Source organism: Photinus pyralis, unplaced genomic scaffold (assembly GCF_008802855.1).
Source record: "Photinus pyralis isolate 1611_PpyrPB1 unplaced genomic scaffold, Ppyr1.3 Ppyr1.4_LG1, whole genome shotgun sequence".
NCBI lineage: Eukaryota > Metazoa > Arthropoda > Insecta > Coleoptera > Lampyridae > Photinus > Photinus pyralis.
Genome location: NW_022170249.1, coordinates 4,679,261 through 4,699,673, shown reverse-complemented (window position 1 = coordinate 4,699,673; position 20,413 = coordinate 4,679,261). Strand labels below are relative to the sequence as shown.

At 38.4% G+C, this 20,413-nt stretch overlaps 2 protein-coding genes across 2 annotated transcripts; both read left to right on the top strand.

Annotated features, from left to right (window-relative positions):
* Positions 1–7,024: 7,024 nt before the first annotated feature.
* LOC116160087 lies at positions 7,025–12,229 on the top strand. Its single transcript, XM_031473226.1, has 3 exons — positions 7,025–7,146; positions 7,198–8,686; positions 11,611–12,229. Exons 1-3 carry the CDS (start codon positions 7,124–7,126, stop codon positions 12,217–12,219), a joined length of 2,121 nt encoding a protein of 706 aa, XP_031329086.1. The 5' UTR covers positions 7,025–7,123; the 3' UTR covers positions 12,220–12,229.
* A 152-nt stretch (positions 12,230–12,381) lies between these two features.
* Positions 12,382–20,412, top strand: LOC116166595 (mucin-3A-like). The gene is made up of 3 exons (XM_031481626.1): positions 12,382–13,292; positions 13,340–20,300; positions 20,390–20,412. Exons 1-3 carry the CDS (start codon positions 12,399–12,401, stop codon positions 20,410–20,412), a joined length of 7,878 nt encoding a protein of 2,625 aa, XP_031337486.1. The 5' UTR covers positions 12,382–12,398.
* Position 20,413: the final 1 nt, after the last annotated feature.

Below are 20,413 nucleotides of genomic sequence, written 5' to 3'. Positions count from 1 at the left end.
CGGCGTCCAACGCCGTCTTCCAAAAACGCCGCGTGTGTAGAACGTTTAAACGACGGGTTACACCGCTTACGCCTAAAGCCGGCCCTGTATAAAGCATGGCGGTTAGGGAGTCTTTTTCCCATAAGGACGGAAATTGCCGCTCGTTAATCTTGGTGCTCTCTTCTAATCCTACCGTGTCGAATTATGGGCTCGCTCCCTAACATTGAGTTAAGTAATTTCGCGGATAATTCAGAGCCTTCAGCAGGTCCCTCTTCTAAGGTCAAAATTCCAAGTATCAATATACCGACTTTTTCTGGTAAATACGAAGAGTATAACTTTTATAGTTGTTTGACTTTCTCATTAATTGTGATAAGCACTTAAATAAAATCCAAAAGTTCATATACAGTGAATTTTTTAAAAATGCGAACATAGGAGTTTGCATGCAATGTAATTTCCCTATGTTCGATTTAAAAAAAAACATATCAATCTATTGAGTAGATCAAATGAGTAGTAGATACAATTGACAGCTGTCACATTTTTAAAAATACCGCCATCCAATTTAATTACGAAATCGGTTAGGTTATTGCTTAGAATGTCAAGGAGGACACTTCGAACATTTATTGTAATTGTTTTCGGTATTTATTTTCTTATTTTCTTCATTTATGTATTGAATAGATCAAATTAGTAGAATACCAGATGCACATGACCTACAAATAATTGAAGGTTGGTTCACAATGAGTTATGGTTCAGTGTGTGGCCTGTGAGGTCAGGTTATCGTAAGTTGAAGAAAAATGTATCCTAAAGTTGCTATGGCCTCACATGGCTTCTTTAAAAAAATCTTACCGAGTGCTCTTCATCATTAAGACTATTAGAGTTGCTGTTCATAGTCACGCAAGTTGCGCGATTTGGGAATGAAAACCGCGCACACCTTATAGATTGATGTGCTTTTTTTTAAAATCGAACATAAGGAAATTACATTGCATGCAAAATCCTATGTTCGCATTTTAAAAAAACTGCCTGTATGTTAAGTCAGTTTTAAAGGATGATCCACTGTGATTAGTGATCAAGGACCTACAAACTACAGAATCTAACTTAGCACCCCCACTTTTTCCGATTGAAATTTTATTAGTCGCATCAAAAACTATAAATTAAAGACTAATTTGTACCCAAATTAGATTTTCATTGTTTAAATAATTTATACATTATTTAAAAAATTTTTTACTAAAAAAGGGCAATTCTCAGAATTAATAAAAATCAATGCAACGTATAAAAATTAAGAACTAATTTGTACCCAGAAAATTAGAATTTGTACTCGCTTAGTTCCTCCGGAAAACCGATTCTAAGGTTTGATTTCAAGTTAGACCCTCTTTTTTTCCGATTGAAATTTTATTAGTCGCATCAAAAACTATGAATTAAAGACTAATTTTTACGTTTTCATTGTTTAAACAATTTATACATTATTTAAACAACTTTTAACTAAAAAATGCAATTCTCGGAATTAGTAAAAATAAATGAAAAATATAAATTAAGGACTGATTTGTACACACAAACATTTTTTTGTAAACAAATTATATTATTAGGAAGTCGTTTGAGCCAGGACGCATGTTGGGAGAATATCGAGGTCGAAAGGATGCGCTCTGCTAAATTAGTAACGATCTTCGAGATCGTTTATAATTTTGTATTGCAGTCTGCCTATCTGCCCGTTTGTCTGTCTGTCCATGTGCACATAGCTGTTCAGAAACGCCCGATCGCTTTAAAAATTGGTAAACAGGTTCTTAAGAATACAAGAAAGGTCGCTATTGTTTTTTAGCGACGTAGACTGTTGGGCCAAAAAGTTATTATAAAAATTATGGATGTGTGAAAATCTGGAGGATCGTTCGGTAGGCATTCAGTTGTATCGGATTTTTGAGTTACAAAGTTCATCACAAACGCACATGGAAAAAACGCAACTATAAATGATGACTAACGGGCAAACATTGACCATAGCAGCTTAGCACACGTTTATTGATAACCTTTTGTTTGCTGTGTTGTCAATATAAAAATAGAACGGACCGCTCAACATACGTATGATATACGTTTACACGCTAGTTCTAACCTATGTAAAGAGAAAACTGCGGTGATAGACGTCTAAAAATCATCGCACAAATCGAATTGTGTTTCGAGCCAGTTTTAACATCGATTCGGGGTGAAATTTTCAGCTCCCTCTCGTGTTATGTGAGTGATAAATATTACTTAACTAGTACAAAGTAATACATTTCAAGACTGTTATAAATGTATTTTTTGTACCCACGAGGAAATTGTAACGTGTAAACACACGTGCATGGTTTTCTAATCAGGAATTTGTTTCTACAAACCATAACTTTCATCCGCAACTCCTTTTTAAGATGACTGGGGGACGGGGAGAGGGGGTGGGGGTTAGAAATTTATTTTATCTTGGTATTCTAATAAAATGTCACAACGAACGGAATGAGTTTCTACCAACCACAGTCCTCCTCCACGACCCCTTAACGTGATTGGTTCTAATATTTGTACAGCGATGTGAGGGAGGAGGGTACTCACAAAAGGCGATTGGTACGTTTGGACGAAATATATCCATTGGTGATGTCAAATTATTTAATCCACTCTCCAAAGTTTATATTTGTTTCTTTGTGATAGCCAACGATACTAAGAACAAAAGGAACTCGAATTATTTAATTAAAAAAATGTTTGAGTCAAAATTCTTTGTCTTATCAATTTCAAAAAATTATTTGTACTGTGAACGCAGACCACTACAGTGTTTTCCAACGTACACATTAAAGACAACGAAAAATAAAAAATTGTAGGTGGAGGTAAGACGACATGTACGTATACCTACATCTAAATTACAAAGCGCTAGATATAAATGACTTGAATGGAATATTAAGACTCCGAGAAAACAATTTTATTGGCTTCGTAGTCTTTTATTTTCATTATCTAAAATCTACCCCGGGGGCGGAAAGCACGTAAGCACTAGAAGTTAATATCTGTGATCCTTTTAGAACACCTGAGCCTCTGAAATTAATTCTAGAAAAAAGAAACCCCCTAAAGCCATGTTAAAGCAAATTGCGTCTAATATAATTACATTTTTATAACGTGTTACAAAAATTTTCGCTTTAATTAAGACCTTTGCAATTAAGCAAATCCCAGAATAATTCTTTGCGCGTTAAATGCGTAGGTAAACAGTATGACTTAATTTTTATGGCGTTATTTCTTTATGTAGGTACCGGTTAACCAAATAAGGTGGCCGTATCTCAGAAAATAATAGAGATAAAGCACTGGAGTAGCATTTTTTATAAAGATAAAAATGGTGGAAATTAAACGGGAGTTTCTCTAAAATGTAAAATAGAATCATAAACGATATTATTCAATTGTGAAAATCGCGAAATGTTCCTATTTGTTGTCCTCCACCTAGTAAAAGAAGGGGAGGAAGGTGGGTTAAATGTTATCAAATGACAAAATAAATAATTTTATATCATGGATTTTTCAGACGCGTGAATGCGTCTGTACATTTACTTTTGCATAAAATAAAAGAATTAGGTAGTGCCTACATATCATTTTCCGTAACTGAAATATGAGTAAAATATTATTTCATTTACTTCCGGTACTTTACAAAAATGGGACTATCACCCCGCTATTCGGTGAAAATGACTTCAAAATACCAAAAAAACCAGATTACAAACAAATTGGAATTTTTAAATCACACACTCGGCTTGCCCAGACACTCTAAATTTACTGGGTTCCTGAGCACACGTGACAAAATTAAAAAACAATTGCGCGAAACTCTGCCGATATCACACAAACACTTTATTTACTTTACAAAACTTGTACCACGTAAATTTCAAAATTGTGTGTATACAGACGGTGATGAGAAGTCCACGGAGGGTCCTCCGTAAGGGAATCTGCTAGAGTGTAGATGTAGAGTCTAGTACACAGAAAATCTCCACGAATTTTTTTTCGAACACTCCTTTTATAAACAAGCGTTAGCGCGAACCACTTCCACTTTTATTTAAAAAGCAAACTTTTGTTGTATTTTAGTAAAAACACTTGTTTTAACACGTAAACAAAATGTTCTCAATTATTTTCCTATCTAAACCCTATTTACTTTAAACACAAATATGTCCGAATTACACGAAAATAAACCCAAATAATTTCTAAAGATAAGAAATCTACACCAAGGAAACACGCCGGCCACTTTAATAATTTTACAAAATCTTATCAAAATAAATAAAAGCAATAATTTCGTGTTTTACCTAATAATGGCCTACATTCAATTTATTCCAAGAAACCATCACCACCTGTAGCGTAATAAGTCTTTATCATAAAACACAAAGTAAAACTAAAATGGTGCATTATATAAACATTCTTTACCCTTCTAATATTCTTATTTTGCCACCCGCTACTTAAAAATTAGAATGTAATGTGTATCCGATATACCATCTAATTAATTTATTACAAGGATTAATTAGTTCACTGTAAAACCTCGCCCGCGGCTCTCGGCACGCACCGTGCCATTCGGCCAATCAGAGCGCAGAGCACAACTTGCCATATTTGATTTTGATCTTCGTCCTTCGTTGCATTTACCAATGGTTGAGCGCCACTCAATTTCTAACTTTGAGAAGATATGCGGGTAGTAAAAACAGTATAAATCAATTTAGGTACCTACCAAAAGAAATACTTCTGTCCAAAATGGGATAGCGTAACACACAAATATTCAAAATACTCCCCCAAACACTCAAAATTATAACTTAGGTTGCACAAAAATCTTGGTAACTTTAATGTACAATTGAAATTCTCCAGTTTAACAAACCCCCCACCAAGAATGGTTGATTAAATTGATTACTGAATCTTAATACCAGTTTCCACAAATAAATTGATATTCCGGACAACAATTCACACGTATAGGGCCAAGTAACGGGCGATCAAACATGAATTGCTGTCGAGTCACCTTTGGAAGTTAAGTACGATTTCTCATCTAAACAAAAATTCCATAGGTGACGACAGCAACTCATTTTTGATCCCATACTTAGTAGGTAACGGGCTATCAAAAATGAGTTGCTGTCTAGTCGCCTTTGGAAGTTCAATTTAAGTATGATTTCCCATATAAACAAAAATTCCAAAGGTGACTCGACAGCAACTCATTTTTGATCGCATTGTATAAATAAAACATATAAGGCACTCTTACCTTGCATAAATGATGTTGACGTCAAAAAGTGAGCTCAGTTCTCGCATCCAAAACCTGCAAATAATCAAAAGGAAACCCCCCAAGCAGATCTCGGTATATAATTAATTGCTCCTATAACAGGCACGGTATTTAATTGGCCATATCTCATTAATTGTCAATAATTTGTAATCACAATTTGGAAGAATACTGATTTAGAAATTTATACTCCAATATACGTTTTGGAGAGTTTATGTAATTATCATGTAGGCCTCTTTTTTACACAAAAAATCTTTTTACTCCTTCAGTAAAAAACTCATAACTGGCAGAGCAATTCCAAAAGATCAAAATGAATACATTTTTTCATGTGAACATTGAAATTAAGCAATTTATTATAACCACGCTAAAAAGAGAAAAGAAACCTAATTCTTACTAAAATGCCCCTATAGCTAAATAAACCTATCTGCTAATTTGTTATTCTTCGGCGAGGAATATTGGCAGTTCTTCTCTTTCACTCACTTTCAGCCCTTAACTATCGGACCAACCCGCTTTTCATAGAACAAATTCCAGCGATAATTGTTTTATATAAATCGCAATAATTGCACGCTGTACGTGGCCGCTTTCAGAAAGCGAATTTATGAGTCATAATTATTGTAGCGCTATAATTCCGAATCCTTTGCCTATTATACTAAAGTAATCTTACGTATAATACCACAGATGTATTACTTCATGCGATATGGCAACGCCAAAAAAAATTGTAATCCAACCAAAGGAATGCTATCACTGAAATTAAATGCAAATCCGAATAAAATGCCACTGTTCCGCTGTGTTATATCAATTTTGCCCAATTTATCAACTAGTCAGCTACGAAATGACCGCAATTATGCGAAAATATAATTGTTGCACAGAAATAAGACCTGGTAGTTCTTTGAAAGTCTAACCTCCCCACCTCAAAACCCCCGTATAATCCAGTTTCACTAGCGTTTCATCTCGCAAATCCACACTTTGTTATCGCTTTTAATCGAGGCATACGTTTGTTCATGTTCGCTATGAAGCGGTATATGTGTAAATTTTCATGAAATCATAAATATGGGAAACTCAGTTCGCCGGAAAATGAGGGAAATTGTGTGGCCGGTCCGACTGCAAAATGCGGCTCGTGTACGGGCGCCCTTTGATATGCTTGGCATTCACTATATGTTTAGCGTGAGCGGCCAACGCTGCAGTGCAGGTACACTAGGCTCAGTGGCAACAAGCAACCGGGCTCAGTCTAGGGCCTTTTTAACAGGGCCCCTTGGCAAATCTAGGTCTTCTAAGCTCCTAAAACTGAATAGAAGCCAGATATAACCTGCACAGCATTGGACTCGTATATAAGACTTCACCTACCGGTTTCGGGGCGAGACCAATGAAATTACCGAGCATGTGGTCTGTTACTGTGGCGCCTTGATCAGAGGCAGACATCAGCCCCTTAGCGACAGTTACCCGCAACCAGGGAGGATGAAGCTACTTAGGCTAAACAGGGTCCTATCCTTTATTAAGAAGAACTGGCCCTGAACCTAGTTGCGAACGAAAGCGGGCACAGAGACTTTTGTTCTTGGTGTACAAATGTAGTATTGAAAAGAGAATGTCTTAATTTTGCCAGAGAAATCGGATCTAGGATTACTATCCGTGGAGAGCAGAAAGCATTTAAATTTCTTATTAAGAGGGTTGTAGTAGCTATTCAACAATAGCTTCAATCCTTGGAACTGTGCCCCCTGGACGACAATTATTTCTAACCATGAAGGTGTAATAAATATGATCCATTTGCTTACTAAAACTGTCAGGCAACATGATTTCCAACGGTGCAGTTACATTATTTGTCACATTTGACATTAAAGCAGTTTTCTTTATCTAACATTTACATCATACATTTATTGCATATGTGATAGTATAAGCCGTGATGAATGAAATATTTACCTATGAATTCCTCAGATGCTTTGGCATGCCTTAGTCGGGTAGGTTTATTCTAACTAAGTGGATACTAAACGTAATTTGTCTGTTTTTAGTCTTATATGGTTAATGACTTATTTACACTCAAACGTCCATTGCAAGAAAAGTAATATTGAAAAATTAATCGAAAATAGGCACCTCCACCTCAATTTGGCCAAAGTGGCAGATTTTAATGACATAGTTGAGTTAGATCATAAGGTACCCTCAATTACCAAATCTTCTGTCACAACCTCGAGGCATGGACACGAAGCCAAAACGACCATGATACGTACCCCAAAGCCACATAAAAGTATTGAAAGACAACTGACTCTCGCGGAAAACGATGCACACCCTCGCGCATACGAAAAGTGCGAGGATTTATTGACCAAAATTGTGGAATACGAGAAATTGAAAACGAAATTGCTTGAACTTACTGTAGCATTTAAGCGGAAGTGTCAGGGCGACCAATATGATGACTTTGTGGATAAATTGGTAAAGGGATGTTTAGCAAGTCTAGACGCGCCACTAAATAAGCGCCCATGTACGACAGATAGGGAATATTTCAAAAAAGAACAACCTCCTAGTAGCGTTGAAATCTTGCCATTGCACGCCAACGGGGATTCGGAAAGTTTGCAGTCCACAAGTAGCCCACTGGAGAACCCGATGAGAAGTTACAATTTTGTCCCTGTAATAGAACGCACATTCCAAAGCCGAAGATACCCCTTAAAACACGGTCCTCAAAATAGAAAAGATGCGCATCTAAAAGATCGAGGTCCTCTATTAAACTCGCGCACTCCTCACTTCACGCCGAGGAGTTTGAGGAAACGTAGTTCTTACGTTGGACCTAACCGGGGGCATTTCACATATGACCAATTGCGCAATAAAAAAGACATTGCCAATTTGCATGCCGGTCGCAAACCGAATACTAACCTAAGAAAACTTTCATCGGCAAAAAACAAGCATTACAGGAATCGAATCTCTCGAAAGTGTTGTACGGACAAGGAAGAAGAGTTTATAACAGACTCCCGAAGACTTTTACAATACCTAGAGGAATTGGAGGATTACCTTTTGCACAACAAAACAACGAATGCACAACAGGAAGGCAAAGAATCTCACGTTGTACCTGCACAGTTAGGAGCAACTCCGCTCAAGGAGCACTTTCCTAGGCACTGTAACTCGGAAGGCGACATCATAGCGGTACACCAAATGCTGCTGGACAAAATTCGGGATTTAAACAACACCATTAATAGCCTACCCCATCACGAGAGCGCCGGTACAAGTGTGCCCGATGGTTTTTCTACGAGTGAGTCAGATGATGCTATTATTCTTTTAATACCAAAGACGGATGCGCCTTCTCCAAGAAACGTTCTAATCCAGCCTGCTGAACCAAAACGTGAAGTCGCTAAAGAAATGGATTATGAACGAATTGAGCGAGATGTAGAAGCTGCCCACCAAGATGACTACGATTATGCTTACGATGATTATTATAACGAGTTTAACTACAATAGCGCCGCGGCAAGTTCGAGGAGGCCCAAAAACGTCACACCCACAAAATGTACCTCCAAGGTAAGTTTTGTAGGTACCCCCCACGTTTTTTTTTACGGAAATGCATGTTTTGAAGCACTAGGAATCCGAATTAAACAAAACCGACGTCGTTCTGTCGGTCTGTCGCCCGCTTTCCACCTTTACCATTTTACTTTTATGATTAATTCACAAAAAAAACAGCGTGTAAATGATGCAATAATTCCAGTAATTAAAAAAAAGCTTTTAAACAAGCACGCGTGCTGCGTTTTCAGCGTTGTCGCTCATTGCTTACCTTGGAAGTGAATCTGGCGGCTAGCTCAGTAATATAAATGTGGTTCGTTACTTTACCTTACAAAAGTTTGGCTCTTTATCGCCTCTTAAAATCTGAAATTGAAAATCTAATGCTCTGGTTTGATTGAACTATAATAAATGCTCATGTGAACTTAATTGATTGAAGTATATTAATAAAAATAAAGGCGATCAATTACCATGTTTTTTCACACTTGGATGTAAAATATTAAACTGATTCAATGAAATTAAAAAAAAAATTCAATGCTTATCTAGTGATCACGTGTCTATGCTAAATTTGATCCTTATGTCATTTTTTAACTAAACAAAATTTTAATCCGGCCAAAGGAATGGTATCACTGAAATTAAATGCAAAATCCCAATCATCAATGAAACAAAGTAACCAAAATCCTTTGTTTGGATTTGATTCTTACCAATAAATACAATACAAAATCTCGTGCAAATAATGATCACGGGTCAATTCCTTTAGGAATATTAAAATTACTTCAAACAAAATTAACATGAAATTCCTAAAAATAATCGATCACTACTTAATACAAATCAAAAAATTTAAAATAATTTACAGTTATTGACGTAGGTAATATTCTCCTATGATAACAAATGTATTGATCTTATCGCTCCTTTGAAAATGTCGCTTCTTTTAGAAATTGGAAACAGATTTTTAGATAGCACAGTTTCCTTTGTGCACCTTTGTGATCTCGCAACGCACACATTTATCGAAAACGTACACGTTGTTATCGCTGTTTATTTCCAGACAGTTCACGTTTTTTATCAAGCGGTATATGAGTAAATTTTCCTATGTTGAACAAAATACAAGTTCGAAAAAAGTCATGTACGGGGTGGTCCGATCCTGGTATTGCATTCCTTAGTCGAAATATCTTGAATTGTTTAGCTTTTTCCGATTTTCCTTTCTTCCCTTCTTCGGGAGGTTTCTCATTCTCGTATTCGTCCGATTTTTCAGTTGCTTCAAATGCTTCGGATTTCATGACTTGGGATTCTTTAATTTCAAATTCATCGAACCGTGGGATCTCTTCGGTTTCTTGCTTTTCTCGAATATATTGCCAACATTGCTTTCGTGCACAATAAAGCGAACGAACTGTCAACTCGTAAACGATAGACAATTATTGTTTACCATTCCTCACAATCAAATAATCGCACTCTGTACAATAGCAATCTTTTAAGCACCCTCGACGAATTTAATTAACCTGAAAATTAAATGGTTAGTAACTTACTGGTGATTCAAAGCATTTGGTGGGTTGGATATTGGAAATACGCATCGAAAAAAAAAACAAACAAAAAACCTAAACTGCATTAACCGACTTTGTGGTTCAATGGCAGAGCGTTGGGTTATAAATCCGGAGGTCGGGTGTCGGGCGCAAGCCTGTTGAGGGCCTAGAACAAAAGAAGGATAACAAATAGATAAATAAATAAATTAATTAATTAAATAAATAAATAAAGTAATTCGTATCGAGATTTTGAGCGAAGCTTACCAATACCACGATATACACTGTGTCCAAAATAATGATGTCTATCATGGGCATTTCGGAAATCATAGAAGATACGACGATGGTTAAATTAGCGAAACGTTGCGCAAGCGCAATTAACCAGTTATTTTCATGCTTTAAAGAAAACCAGAAACTTCCGAATACTTCCAAAGGTATTCCAGAAAAACCAAAATTTGCCGAGTTGGTTTTTATTTTTTTCTGTTATTTAAGCAGATACAGAAAAAAAACACTTTTTCATTGCCACTTTTTGAGTTTTACCAGGCAGCCTTGAGAGATAACGTTTCGTTTTAGAGAAATCATCATCAACTCTATTTTTTTATATGACCCGTTTCAACATGTATGGCACAAACAAAAAAAGTTGTAAACTGTTCGTTTCAACAGGATGGTGCACCTGCACACAACGGCCCTATCGTGTGAGAATACCTATCAGATACATTTTCCATCTTCTAGGAATTCTTTCCGATAGATATTCTTGCACCATAAGAGCGTTGTGCACAGGTGCACCATCCTGTTGAAACTACAGTTTCCAACTTTTGTTTTTTTTTTGTGGGGTACATCATTGTAGTCGTAATAAAACTCAATACAGTATGTACTTTTGTTACGAGCCATATAAAAAAGTTGACGACTTCTACGAAACGAAACGTTGTATTAAAAAAATCTCAAGGCTAAAAAAAAGGCAATGAGAAAGTGTTTTTTTTATTTTTCTGTATCTGATCAAATAGAACCAGAAAAAAATAAAAAAACAAAATCGGCAAATTTCGGTTTTTCTGGCGTGCCTTCGGAAGTAATCGGATTGTCTAGTTTTCTTTACAGCATGATAACTGTTTAATTGCACAACTTTTCCATTGTTTAACCATCGTCGTATCTTCTGTGGTTTCCGAGATCTCCATGATAGACATCATTTTATTGGACACAGTGTATAGTGCAAGGATCTGTGAAAAAAAAACCAGAATCCTATTCAGGTTTATGAAACTTATTATCCACTTTGTAACAGGTACCTTTATTTATATAAATAAATGATACTATACTAAGTATTAAGTAAATAAGACATTTGAAAACGGGATTGGTGTATTGCTCCTGGCATGAGTTCTCTTTTTCTCGGGACACTTCTTATATTTTTTGTACCTTTTTGATGTTTAAACTATTTTTTAGACTCATCCACATAAGAAAAGTAAAAGTGAATCTTCAACATTGTCGATAGCGAATAAAACTGTAACAGCTTCTCAACATACCACTTGTAATGATCCGATGAAAAGTATAGAACAGTCTCTGTTTGGGAACACCAGTTCAATTGTAACGGAATCTCCCGAACTATCATTTGAAGACCATCTTCTTACTCCACCTACTATTTCCTCAAATGGAAGCGTGCCAAACGTCCAAATACCAATGATAGTTTCAATAGAATCACTAAATCAGTCATATTTAATTACAGTTGATACTCAATCAACAACAGAGATTAATTTCTTGACCGAAACCGCGTCTGATAGAGATAAAATATTGCGACTAGAGCGAGATTTAAATGTCGTAAATCAACTGGAACGTATACTCGATAAAATACGTAGGGATAGGCGGTCAGGAAATAAGGATGTGGACGCAACACAGAGGACAGTAGCTTATCGAGCTTCAGGGCTCCGTGGCAATAAGTTAAATAAACGATTTTTGATGTGCAAGAAGAGGAAAAAAGAGAAAAAACGTAAAACAAAAAAAAAGAAAATTTGGAAAAAACTATTTGGGAGGTCAGACGGGCATTTTTTAAACTGAGTCCTACTAAATTTCCTGTTGATGCATTTAATGTCGCTTTAGTTAGTAATAGTAATCGTAACACTGCGCCAGCGTATAAGAGGTCGGTGACCAGTAAACCAACGAGATCTAGATCAAGATCAAGAAAGTATACTTACAAATTAACCAGAAGAAGAGAGAAAGGGGATGTTACAGAGCCAATGAGCACAATATCCACCGTAAGGCACCCTACTAATGAGCATAAAAGCACTACTTTACCGAGTGTTGATAAATTTACGCACCACGCTTCTTCAACTGGACATCGTAATATAATGAAACTAACTATTAGAGAAAATGTAACAGAGAAAGTTTCTGCAAAAACCAATGCCCAAAATAAACAAATTCTCGAGTTTAGTAACGCGCCTATGACTCTGCCATTTCATGAAACATCGACTTCGACTCATCACGTAACTAAGCATACAACTAAATCCCTGGAATCAGTTACAGAAGAGACGCCTGTGGTTATTACCTTCATCCTTACACCTGAAGAAGTGTTCGAAACGGAACCTTCCTACAAACCACAGAATTTTGTAAGTCTAACCCCTTTTGAAATTTCCTCTGAGAAAATGAGATCAGAGGATGAAAACTTGGAAATCTGGACATCTGAAAGCCCTACCTTAACGACACAAAGTATTCAGACTGATCAGTTTGGACCACTCAAAGACATAGATCTGGACAATATAATGTTAAATGACACCGAAACCATTGAGCCTTTTACATCGAGTCACGTCTCCACGTTTTCAACTAACGCGACATACCGAGTCACGAACGAAGAAACCATACCATGGGAAGCTCCCATGTACACCAATGCAGTTTCAGTGGCAACACCGGCGACTGTGCAATCGAGTGAGAATCATCCGGACCGATTTCGCCACCGAAACGAAACCGACATAAATAAGATTTATTTATTAAAAACAAATCGTACTCACCTGCTTGAAAGATTTACCACCGGTCAAATCAATACAGAAGTATCTGCCGAGGAAAGAATAACCATAAGACCTCCGCCCAAAAGTTCTTCTGGTTTCGATCTCACATTTTCATGGGTTACTGAAAATGTAATGTTCGTAATTTCGCATCCACTTACTAATGCGGTATTTTTCAGGTCCCCATTACTGAAGTCAGTTCGAAATATGAGTCTCGCACCTTATCTACGATTGAGTCATCGGACATTGTTACGATGGTACCCCCAATCATTACACAATTGCAACTCGAAACTGAGCCACCAAAATCGACTAGTGAATGGCCGGCACAGATTAAAACTTTCGAAGTGAGCCTCACACATGGGACCACTACTTCCGGTTTAACCGATGTAACGCCTACTTATGCCGAAGAAGAATTTACTCATGATCCTCATAGTGATTCTTCTGACATTTTTAAAATTGACGATACGTCCCCAGAAGAAAACGCGCATTCACCGTTTGTAACAGTAGAAGAAATTTCAACAGTGGAACCATCTAATTACATGGATACCGACGAAATACAAGAATCAACTTACGAACATGTGCCAGTAAGTCATACTGCAAAGTTTCCACAATTTCAAACATCCATTGAAGAGGTCACTCAACATTTAAGCTATGAGATTTCTAAAGAACAGTTTGCAACGGAGCGAACAGTTGATAAAAGCAGCAGTGGTTTTTTGACGTTGGCCACTTACCACGTGCCAACGGAAGAACAGACCACTGAAATCAAAGATTTTACTCACGAGCCTGTGAAATCGACTAACGAACCATACGTTCCAGAAATTAACACTCAAAGCCTTCATGAATCTTCAACGGAAGAGACATCAACTGAATCTTTGATTCCGGAAAGAGAACAAGTTCACGAGAGCGTGTCCGCTTTGATATCTACATTGGAAGAATCAGTGACACCAACACCATTTACACATGTGACACGAGAACCCTCACTAACTTACGATGATAGTGAAATTAGTACTCTAAGTGTAGGAGAAGGTGACAGTTTCAGAGCTAAGGCAACATTCGAATCAATACTATCAGTTGAATCATCTAGTGAAGGTCTAACTCATGGAATGAAATCATCATCTGATTTTGTGACTTTGAAATCACACGATCAGCTTCCTATTGCATCAACAGAGCACGAAGAAAAACATTCCAATAAGAATCTACTAGAGCACCAAACGTCAACGGAAGCCTCTTTACGTCCTACAGTACACAATATTAAGCCTTCAGAGGTCTTTGAAACTGTGGAACCAACCGAAAAGTCGGCACACGAGCGGCTAACTTTACCATTCTTGGTAGATCAAGATAGCGAGATGGAAAAGGTGAATGGATCCTTGGCGGCTTCGACACAGCCAACGTTGACCGCATCGCACCATGTCTCTTTTAATGGAAGAGAACACCACGTAACTATCCCGGAAGAAGTTACTTTGGATTTTGATAATGTACAGATGACAGCTGCCGAGGAAACAGTTCCAGTAGTATCAACCGATTCCTCACAGTACACGGATTTTGAAGACTTTAGAAATTTGGAAGTCACACACATGAGAGATGAAGTGAAAACGAACGCGTCTGTAACACTCAATGAGGTTACTACTTCCGAACTTCATGGAATGGATCAATTAACTGGTCCCAATGAAGACACCACCCAACTTTCTCATTCTGCAGAAATTACTCCTTCCCTTAACGGTCTAGACGAAACGGTCGTATCGTCAGAAATTTTGAAAACTGAGCAAGAATCTCCAATATCTACACCTTCGTTCTCTACCAACGAAGACTTATCTTCGCAAATTGAAGAAATTCTTCATGGCCATATGACTCTTACACCCGAGACGGAATCCACACATTTTAACACAATACCATTTATTTGGTTTCCCGCTACAAGTAACACAACATCTGCATCTGTGCCACAACATACGAGTATATCTTCAACCGAACAGTTAAAACTGCAGTTTCCATCTGTAACAGAGAAACATGAATTAACAACCTTACCTGAACCTTTTATGCCACTACCTGTTACGCACCATATCCAGACTGAAATATCTGTGACTTCTGAGGAGTTGTCTCCAGACGATACTGCTAGCGCCCAGCATGAAGAAACGTCACCGTCTAGTCTCGAACACCTGAAAACATCAACGGATTTGAAATTATCCAAAACCAATGGATCGCCTTATTCCAGTAAGCATTTCGAAGGATCTCCCGTTCACCAACAAGAAACAGAGGCCGCTCCTAAAGTTAGTAGTTTTACTTCCCATACCAGCGAAGTTTTTGAAAATTTTACCGAAATCCCAAATTCTCAATCAGATGCAATATCAAGGTTATTTACTTCATCTACGTTTTTGCAAACGCTGATTGAAAATATGACAGCGGTTGCTAACACTTACAATACGAGCAATGGTGGTGTTCATAGTACCCCTTCTTTTTCGAGTTCTCTTGACAAAACATCAACATTAACCGCGGGTCCTTTGACACAACTTAGTTTCGCTACAGAAACAGAAAGCACTCATACGGAGTTACTACCGATCGGAAGTGTTTCGACATTATCTACACATTTTAAGAAACATGAAAAGGGAGAAAGCATTCATGTTCCGCCGACTATGGAAATTGCAGAAGAAGACTTCAAGCATTTTAGTAATAAAGAAGATACCACAATTTGCGAAATTTGCGAAGAAGACAGTGTAAAACCTCCCATACCGTCGATGAGTCTTGAGCAAAAGTCAAAGGTAGAAACTAGTACTAACCCATCAATCTCGTTATCTTCAATTTCCACGAAAATGGCCTCGCCAATACCAACGCCAACGCATTTTAAGAAACAGGAAAAGGGCGCAACTAGACCGTTTACGACTGTTTTGGAAATTGCAGACGAAGAATTGAAGCATTTTACAAGTCAAGGAAATGTGACGATTTGTGAAACATGTGAAGAATCGACAGTGAATACACAACATTCCACTTTGACGAATAACTTTCTTCATTCTTCTGCTAGGGGGAAGTTAACAACCAAACCGATGGCAACTGCACGTTCAGAATCTACTAACAATATTATCACGTCAGAAGTAGAAATGATATCTACTACAGTAGAAGAAGCATCGCCAACTCATGACAAAGTTTCAAAGCCATCCGAGTTGGGTGATCTTTTAGAGCACCATTCAACTATATCTTTAGATACTGAACCATTTACCATTTCTAACGGTAGTGGGAACGTTTCGCCGGCTTCAGAGACTACGCTTGGGTCGACTCCAGAGTCTCCTATTAATCATGAGGCTTCAACTATACTTACCAGCTTGATTCATACGGAACATACAGAAGCCAATGAAGAAGCAAACCTATCTTCCGATATCACTTTAGTTCCTTTTACGATGCTTACTGACAGTGTGAGTTCTACGGCTGTAGCATTTCCACAAGTATCAGAGACGTCAACTCACGCACCGCACAGCGACCAGGAACAACTGGCAAGGCCATCAACCATGCTTAACAGTTTTAGCCAAACGGATCACACCGAAACCATTGAAGAGACTGAAGGTGGGGCCAATGCACCACAACCTCATGGGACACTTGCAACAGGAGTATCAACTTCATATCTCGACGATCAAGCAGCAGAACACTCCAAACCTATGTCTATGTCGCCATTTATACTTACCAGTTTAATCCAAACGGTTCATGCTGAAAGTATCTTACCAACTAAGGCAGAAGAAGAAATGGAACACTCTGGAACTATCACGTTACCAGCCGAATCTTTGACAATATTTACCGAAAATGGCAACGAGTCATCTGCAGGCTTAAAATTTACACAAGAGACGTCAACTTCTCAACCTCTCGTACATCCAGAGGAACACTCCGAACATATTGAGCTGTCAAGACCTTCAATCGTACTTACCAACTTTATTCATACGGATCATTCCGAAACCACTGAAGCGAGCGAACCATTTACATACTCTGCAGCTACCAGTTTAACCATTGAACCTTTCACAGTACTTACCGAAAGTGCTTCATCTACTTTGGGAACTCCTACACTTACACAAATAAAAGAGGCATCAACTCTCCAGTCTCCCGGTGATCCAGAGGAACACTCCGAACATATTGAACTGTCAAGACCTTCAACCGTACTTACCAACTTTATTCATACGGATCATTCCGAAACCACTGAAGCGAGCGAACCATTTACAGATTCTGCAGCTACCAGTTTAACCATTGAACCTTTCACAGTACTTACCGAAAGTGCTTCATCTACTTTGGGAACTCCTACACTTACACAAATAAAAGAGACATCAACTCTCCGGTCTCCCGGTGATCCAGAGGAACACTCCGAACATATTGAACTGTCAAGGCCTTCAACCGTACTTACCAACTTTATTCATACGGATCATTCCGAAACCACTGAAGCGAGCGAACCATTTACAGATTCTGCAGCTACCAGTTTAACCATTGAACCTTTCACAGTACTTACCGAAAGTGCTTCATCTACTTTGGGAACTCCTACACTTACACAAATGAAAGAGGCATCAACTCTCCAGTCTCCCGGTGATCCAGAGGAACACTCCGAACATATTGAACTGTCAAGACCTTCAACCGTACTTACCAACTTTATTCATACGGATCATTCCGAAACCACTGAAGCGAGCGAACCATTTACAGATTCTGCAGCTACCAGTTTAACCATTGAACCTTTCACAGTACTTACCGAAAGTGCTTCATCTACTTTGGGAACTCCTACACTTACACAAATAAAAGAGACATCAACTCTCCGGTCTCCCGGTGATCCAGAGGAACACTCCGAACATATTGAACTGTCAAGGCCTTCAACCGTACTTACCAACTTTATTCATACGGATCATTCCGAAACCACTGAAGCGAGCGAACCATTTACAGATTCTGCAGCTACCAGTTTAACCATTGAACCTTTCACAGTACTTACCGAAAGTGCTTCATCTACTTTGGGAACTCCTACACTTACACAAATGAAAGAGGCATCAACTCTCCAGTCTCCCAGTGATTACGAAGAATACCAATCAACCATACTTACCAACATTGTCGAAATGGATCATACTGAAGCTACCGGCAACATGTTCCCTTCGGAAGAGACAGAGAGTTCGGTTGAAGGCAGTGTCGCCACCATAGAAATGTTGGCCGATGGCTTGCCAACCCGTTTCGTATTAGAAAGCACCACATCCATCGAGGTTGGAAATTTTACAAGCGCTACTGGAAATACCATGGAAATGTCTGGCACAACACCCATAGGAACAACAGCAGACACTATGTTTAGAAAAACAGAGAATCCGGAATATGAACAGGTCACGTTTTCTGAAATAACCTTGGCTGATAGTACGGATGAACACTTTGAATCGACGATTGCAATTCAAATTTCACTCGCTTCTCAATCGTCTGAGGGCCATGAAGTATTGAAAGAACATACTGTAATTCCAGATGGTGCAAATGAAGTACGTACAAACACTGAGGAGAAGGAGAATTTTTCCGATCAAATCGAAACAACTTTTCCTGAATTGTCTACTCTCCCTACAATGATAGAAGATCATCCCGAACATGTTGGGACATTTGGAACGATAGATGAATCTGAAATTTCAAGTAATACTTTAGAGAGTATAGAAACAAAGAATTTTCCTGAAAGTTCACAACCACCCGCTCGCGAGGAAACGTCAATGGGAGACACGGAATCAATTGAAACGAGTTTGAAATACTTTGATGAAACACAAACACTCACAAGTCCATCTTTGACCCATTGGCCGCAATCATCTACTCACCACGAAACGTTGGAGGGAGAGCATTTAAAATTGGAACCCTCATCACCTCCTTTGCTTGCTCAGTCATCAACGGTATCTTACGCAACTTGGGAAAGTTCCAGTGGTAGTAATGTATCGGACGACACACATACTGAAACAATTTTACCAAATGCCCATACTGAAAGTTCAGAAAACCGAGACCAACATTCAAAGCACGATTTAGCTGTTACTACACAAACATTAACCCATGCGAGTCTGGAACAAATTGGCAATCTTACTGTGGAAGCTGAAATAGAAAAACAAACAGCAGACTCTGTAGCGGCACACACACAAATAACGCTCCCTTTTGAGATAACTGAAGTAAACGAAGCAGAAACGCGGCACGTGCCAGAATTTATGTCTACAGTAGAATTTTCAACCGACGAAAGCGAAGCTTCTCCTAGTAGTATTCTCACCACTGGCCAACGCGGTAGTCATGGAAATGCTGCAGTCACGCTTCCGGGCGAAATAACGGAGGCAATAGAAAATGAAGAAACGGAAACCATGCCCAGTACCGAGTCATCATATTCCTCCAGCCCTCCTCAAAGTAGTACACTACTTAAAACTGCGATAAGCTTCAGTACGCGCAATCGAACAGAGTTGCGAGAATTTGATCAGGTTACAGAAGGCGAAGAAGATAGTGGCAAGGTTACTCAAGAAATAGAAAAATTCCTAACGTTAGTCGAATTTACAAAGGTAACAGAAGACGAAAACATGGAAGACCAGACGCCAATGTTCTCTCCGGATTATGCGGCTGGAAATACACATGTTTTTGAAAGTGATTCGTTCGACAGTATAACGCTACCTCAAACTTTGCCTACTGAGTTAATTCATAAATATGAAACTACAACTTCTGAAGATGTTTTAGAGACTGAAGTGGAAGACAGAGGTGAGTTAAGTAGCAGCACCGAAATAAATACACCAATGGCTGTGAGTGAAGGATTCACAACCTTAACAGAGCAGGTCAGCTATGAAATGGTGAATGCAACGAGGTTTCTTGACGTTGACAGTGATAGCGAGGATCACGAAATCTCAACTTTTTATGATGAAACGGGATTTTCCCATTCGACAGTTGAGTATGAAGATCTAGACCTGGAAACGGGGTCAGAAACGACTGAAATAGTTGATGAAACTGATACCACGGCCACTGAACCTTCTTCGGCAGGTGATGTCATCTCCAAATCTTCCGTTGCCCCTGAAACGGAAATTGAAGAGCCTCACGGAAATGAAACAAGCCACGTGATAAATGTAGGTGAAGAAACCACGACGCCAGCTGCAAATGAAATGTATCTAGAGGGATCCACTTCTGTTCAGAATGAAACTGAGGTGTTTGAAGGTACTGCGCCATTTGAAATAATTAGCAATAACAGTCTACGAACTAGTGAAGAAACCCCTACCCTTACTACCAACGAACTTATCCCAAAGGAATCTCCCACATCAGTATATGAC

Excerpts from the sequence above, each read along its gene's own strand:
- LOC116160087 (XM_031473226.1), top strand. The coding sequence starts at position 7,124 with ATGCTTTGGCATGCCTTAGTCGG. Across the intron at positions 7,147-7,197 it reads CTTTGGCATGCCTTAGTCGG|TCTTATATGGTTAATGACTT; the intron begins GTAGGTTTATTC and ends GTCTGTTTTTAG. Across the intron at positions 8,687-11,610 it reads CCACAAAATGTACCTCCAAG|ACTCATCCACATAAGAAAAG; the intron begins GTAAGTTTTGTA and ends ACTATTTTTTAG.
- LOC116166595 (XM_031481626.1), top strand. The coding sequence starts at position 12,399 with ATGAGCACAATATCCACCGTAAGGCACCCTACTAATGAGCATAAAAGC. Across the intron at positions 13,293-13,339 it reads TTTCATGGGTTACTGAAAAT|GTCCCCATTACTGAAGTCAG; the intron begins GTAATGTTCGTA and ends GGTATTTTTCAG. Across the intron at positions 20,301-20,389 it reads TGAAACTGAGGTGTTTGAAG|GAATCTCCCACATCAGTATA; the intron begins GTACTGCGCCAT and ends CTTATCCCAAAG.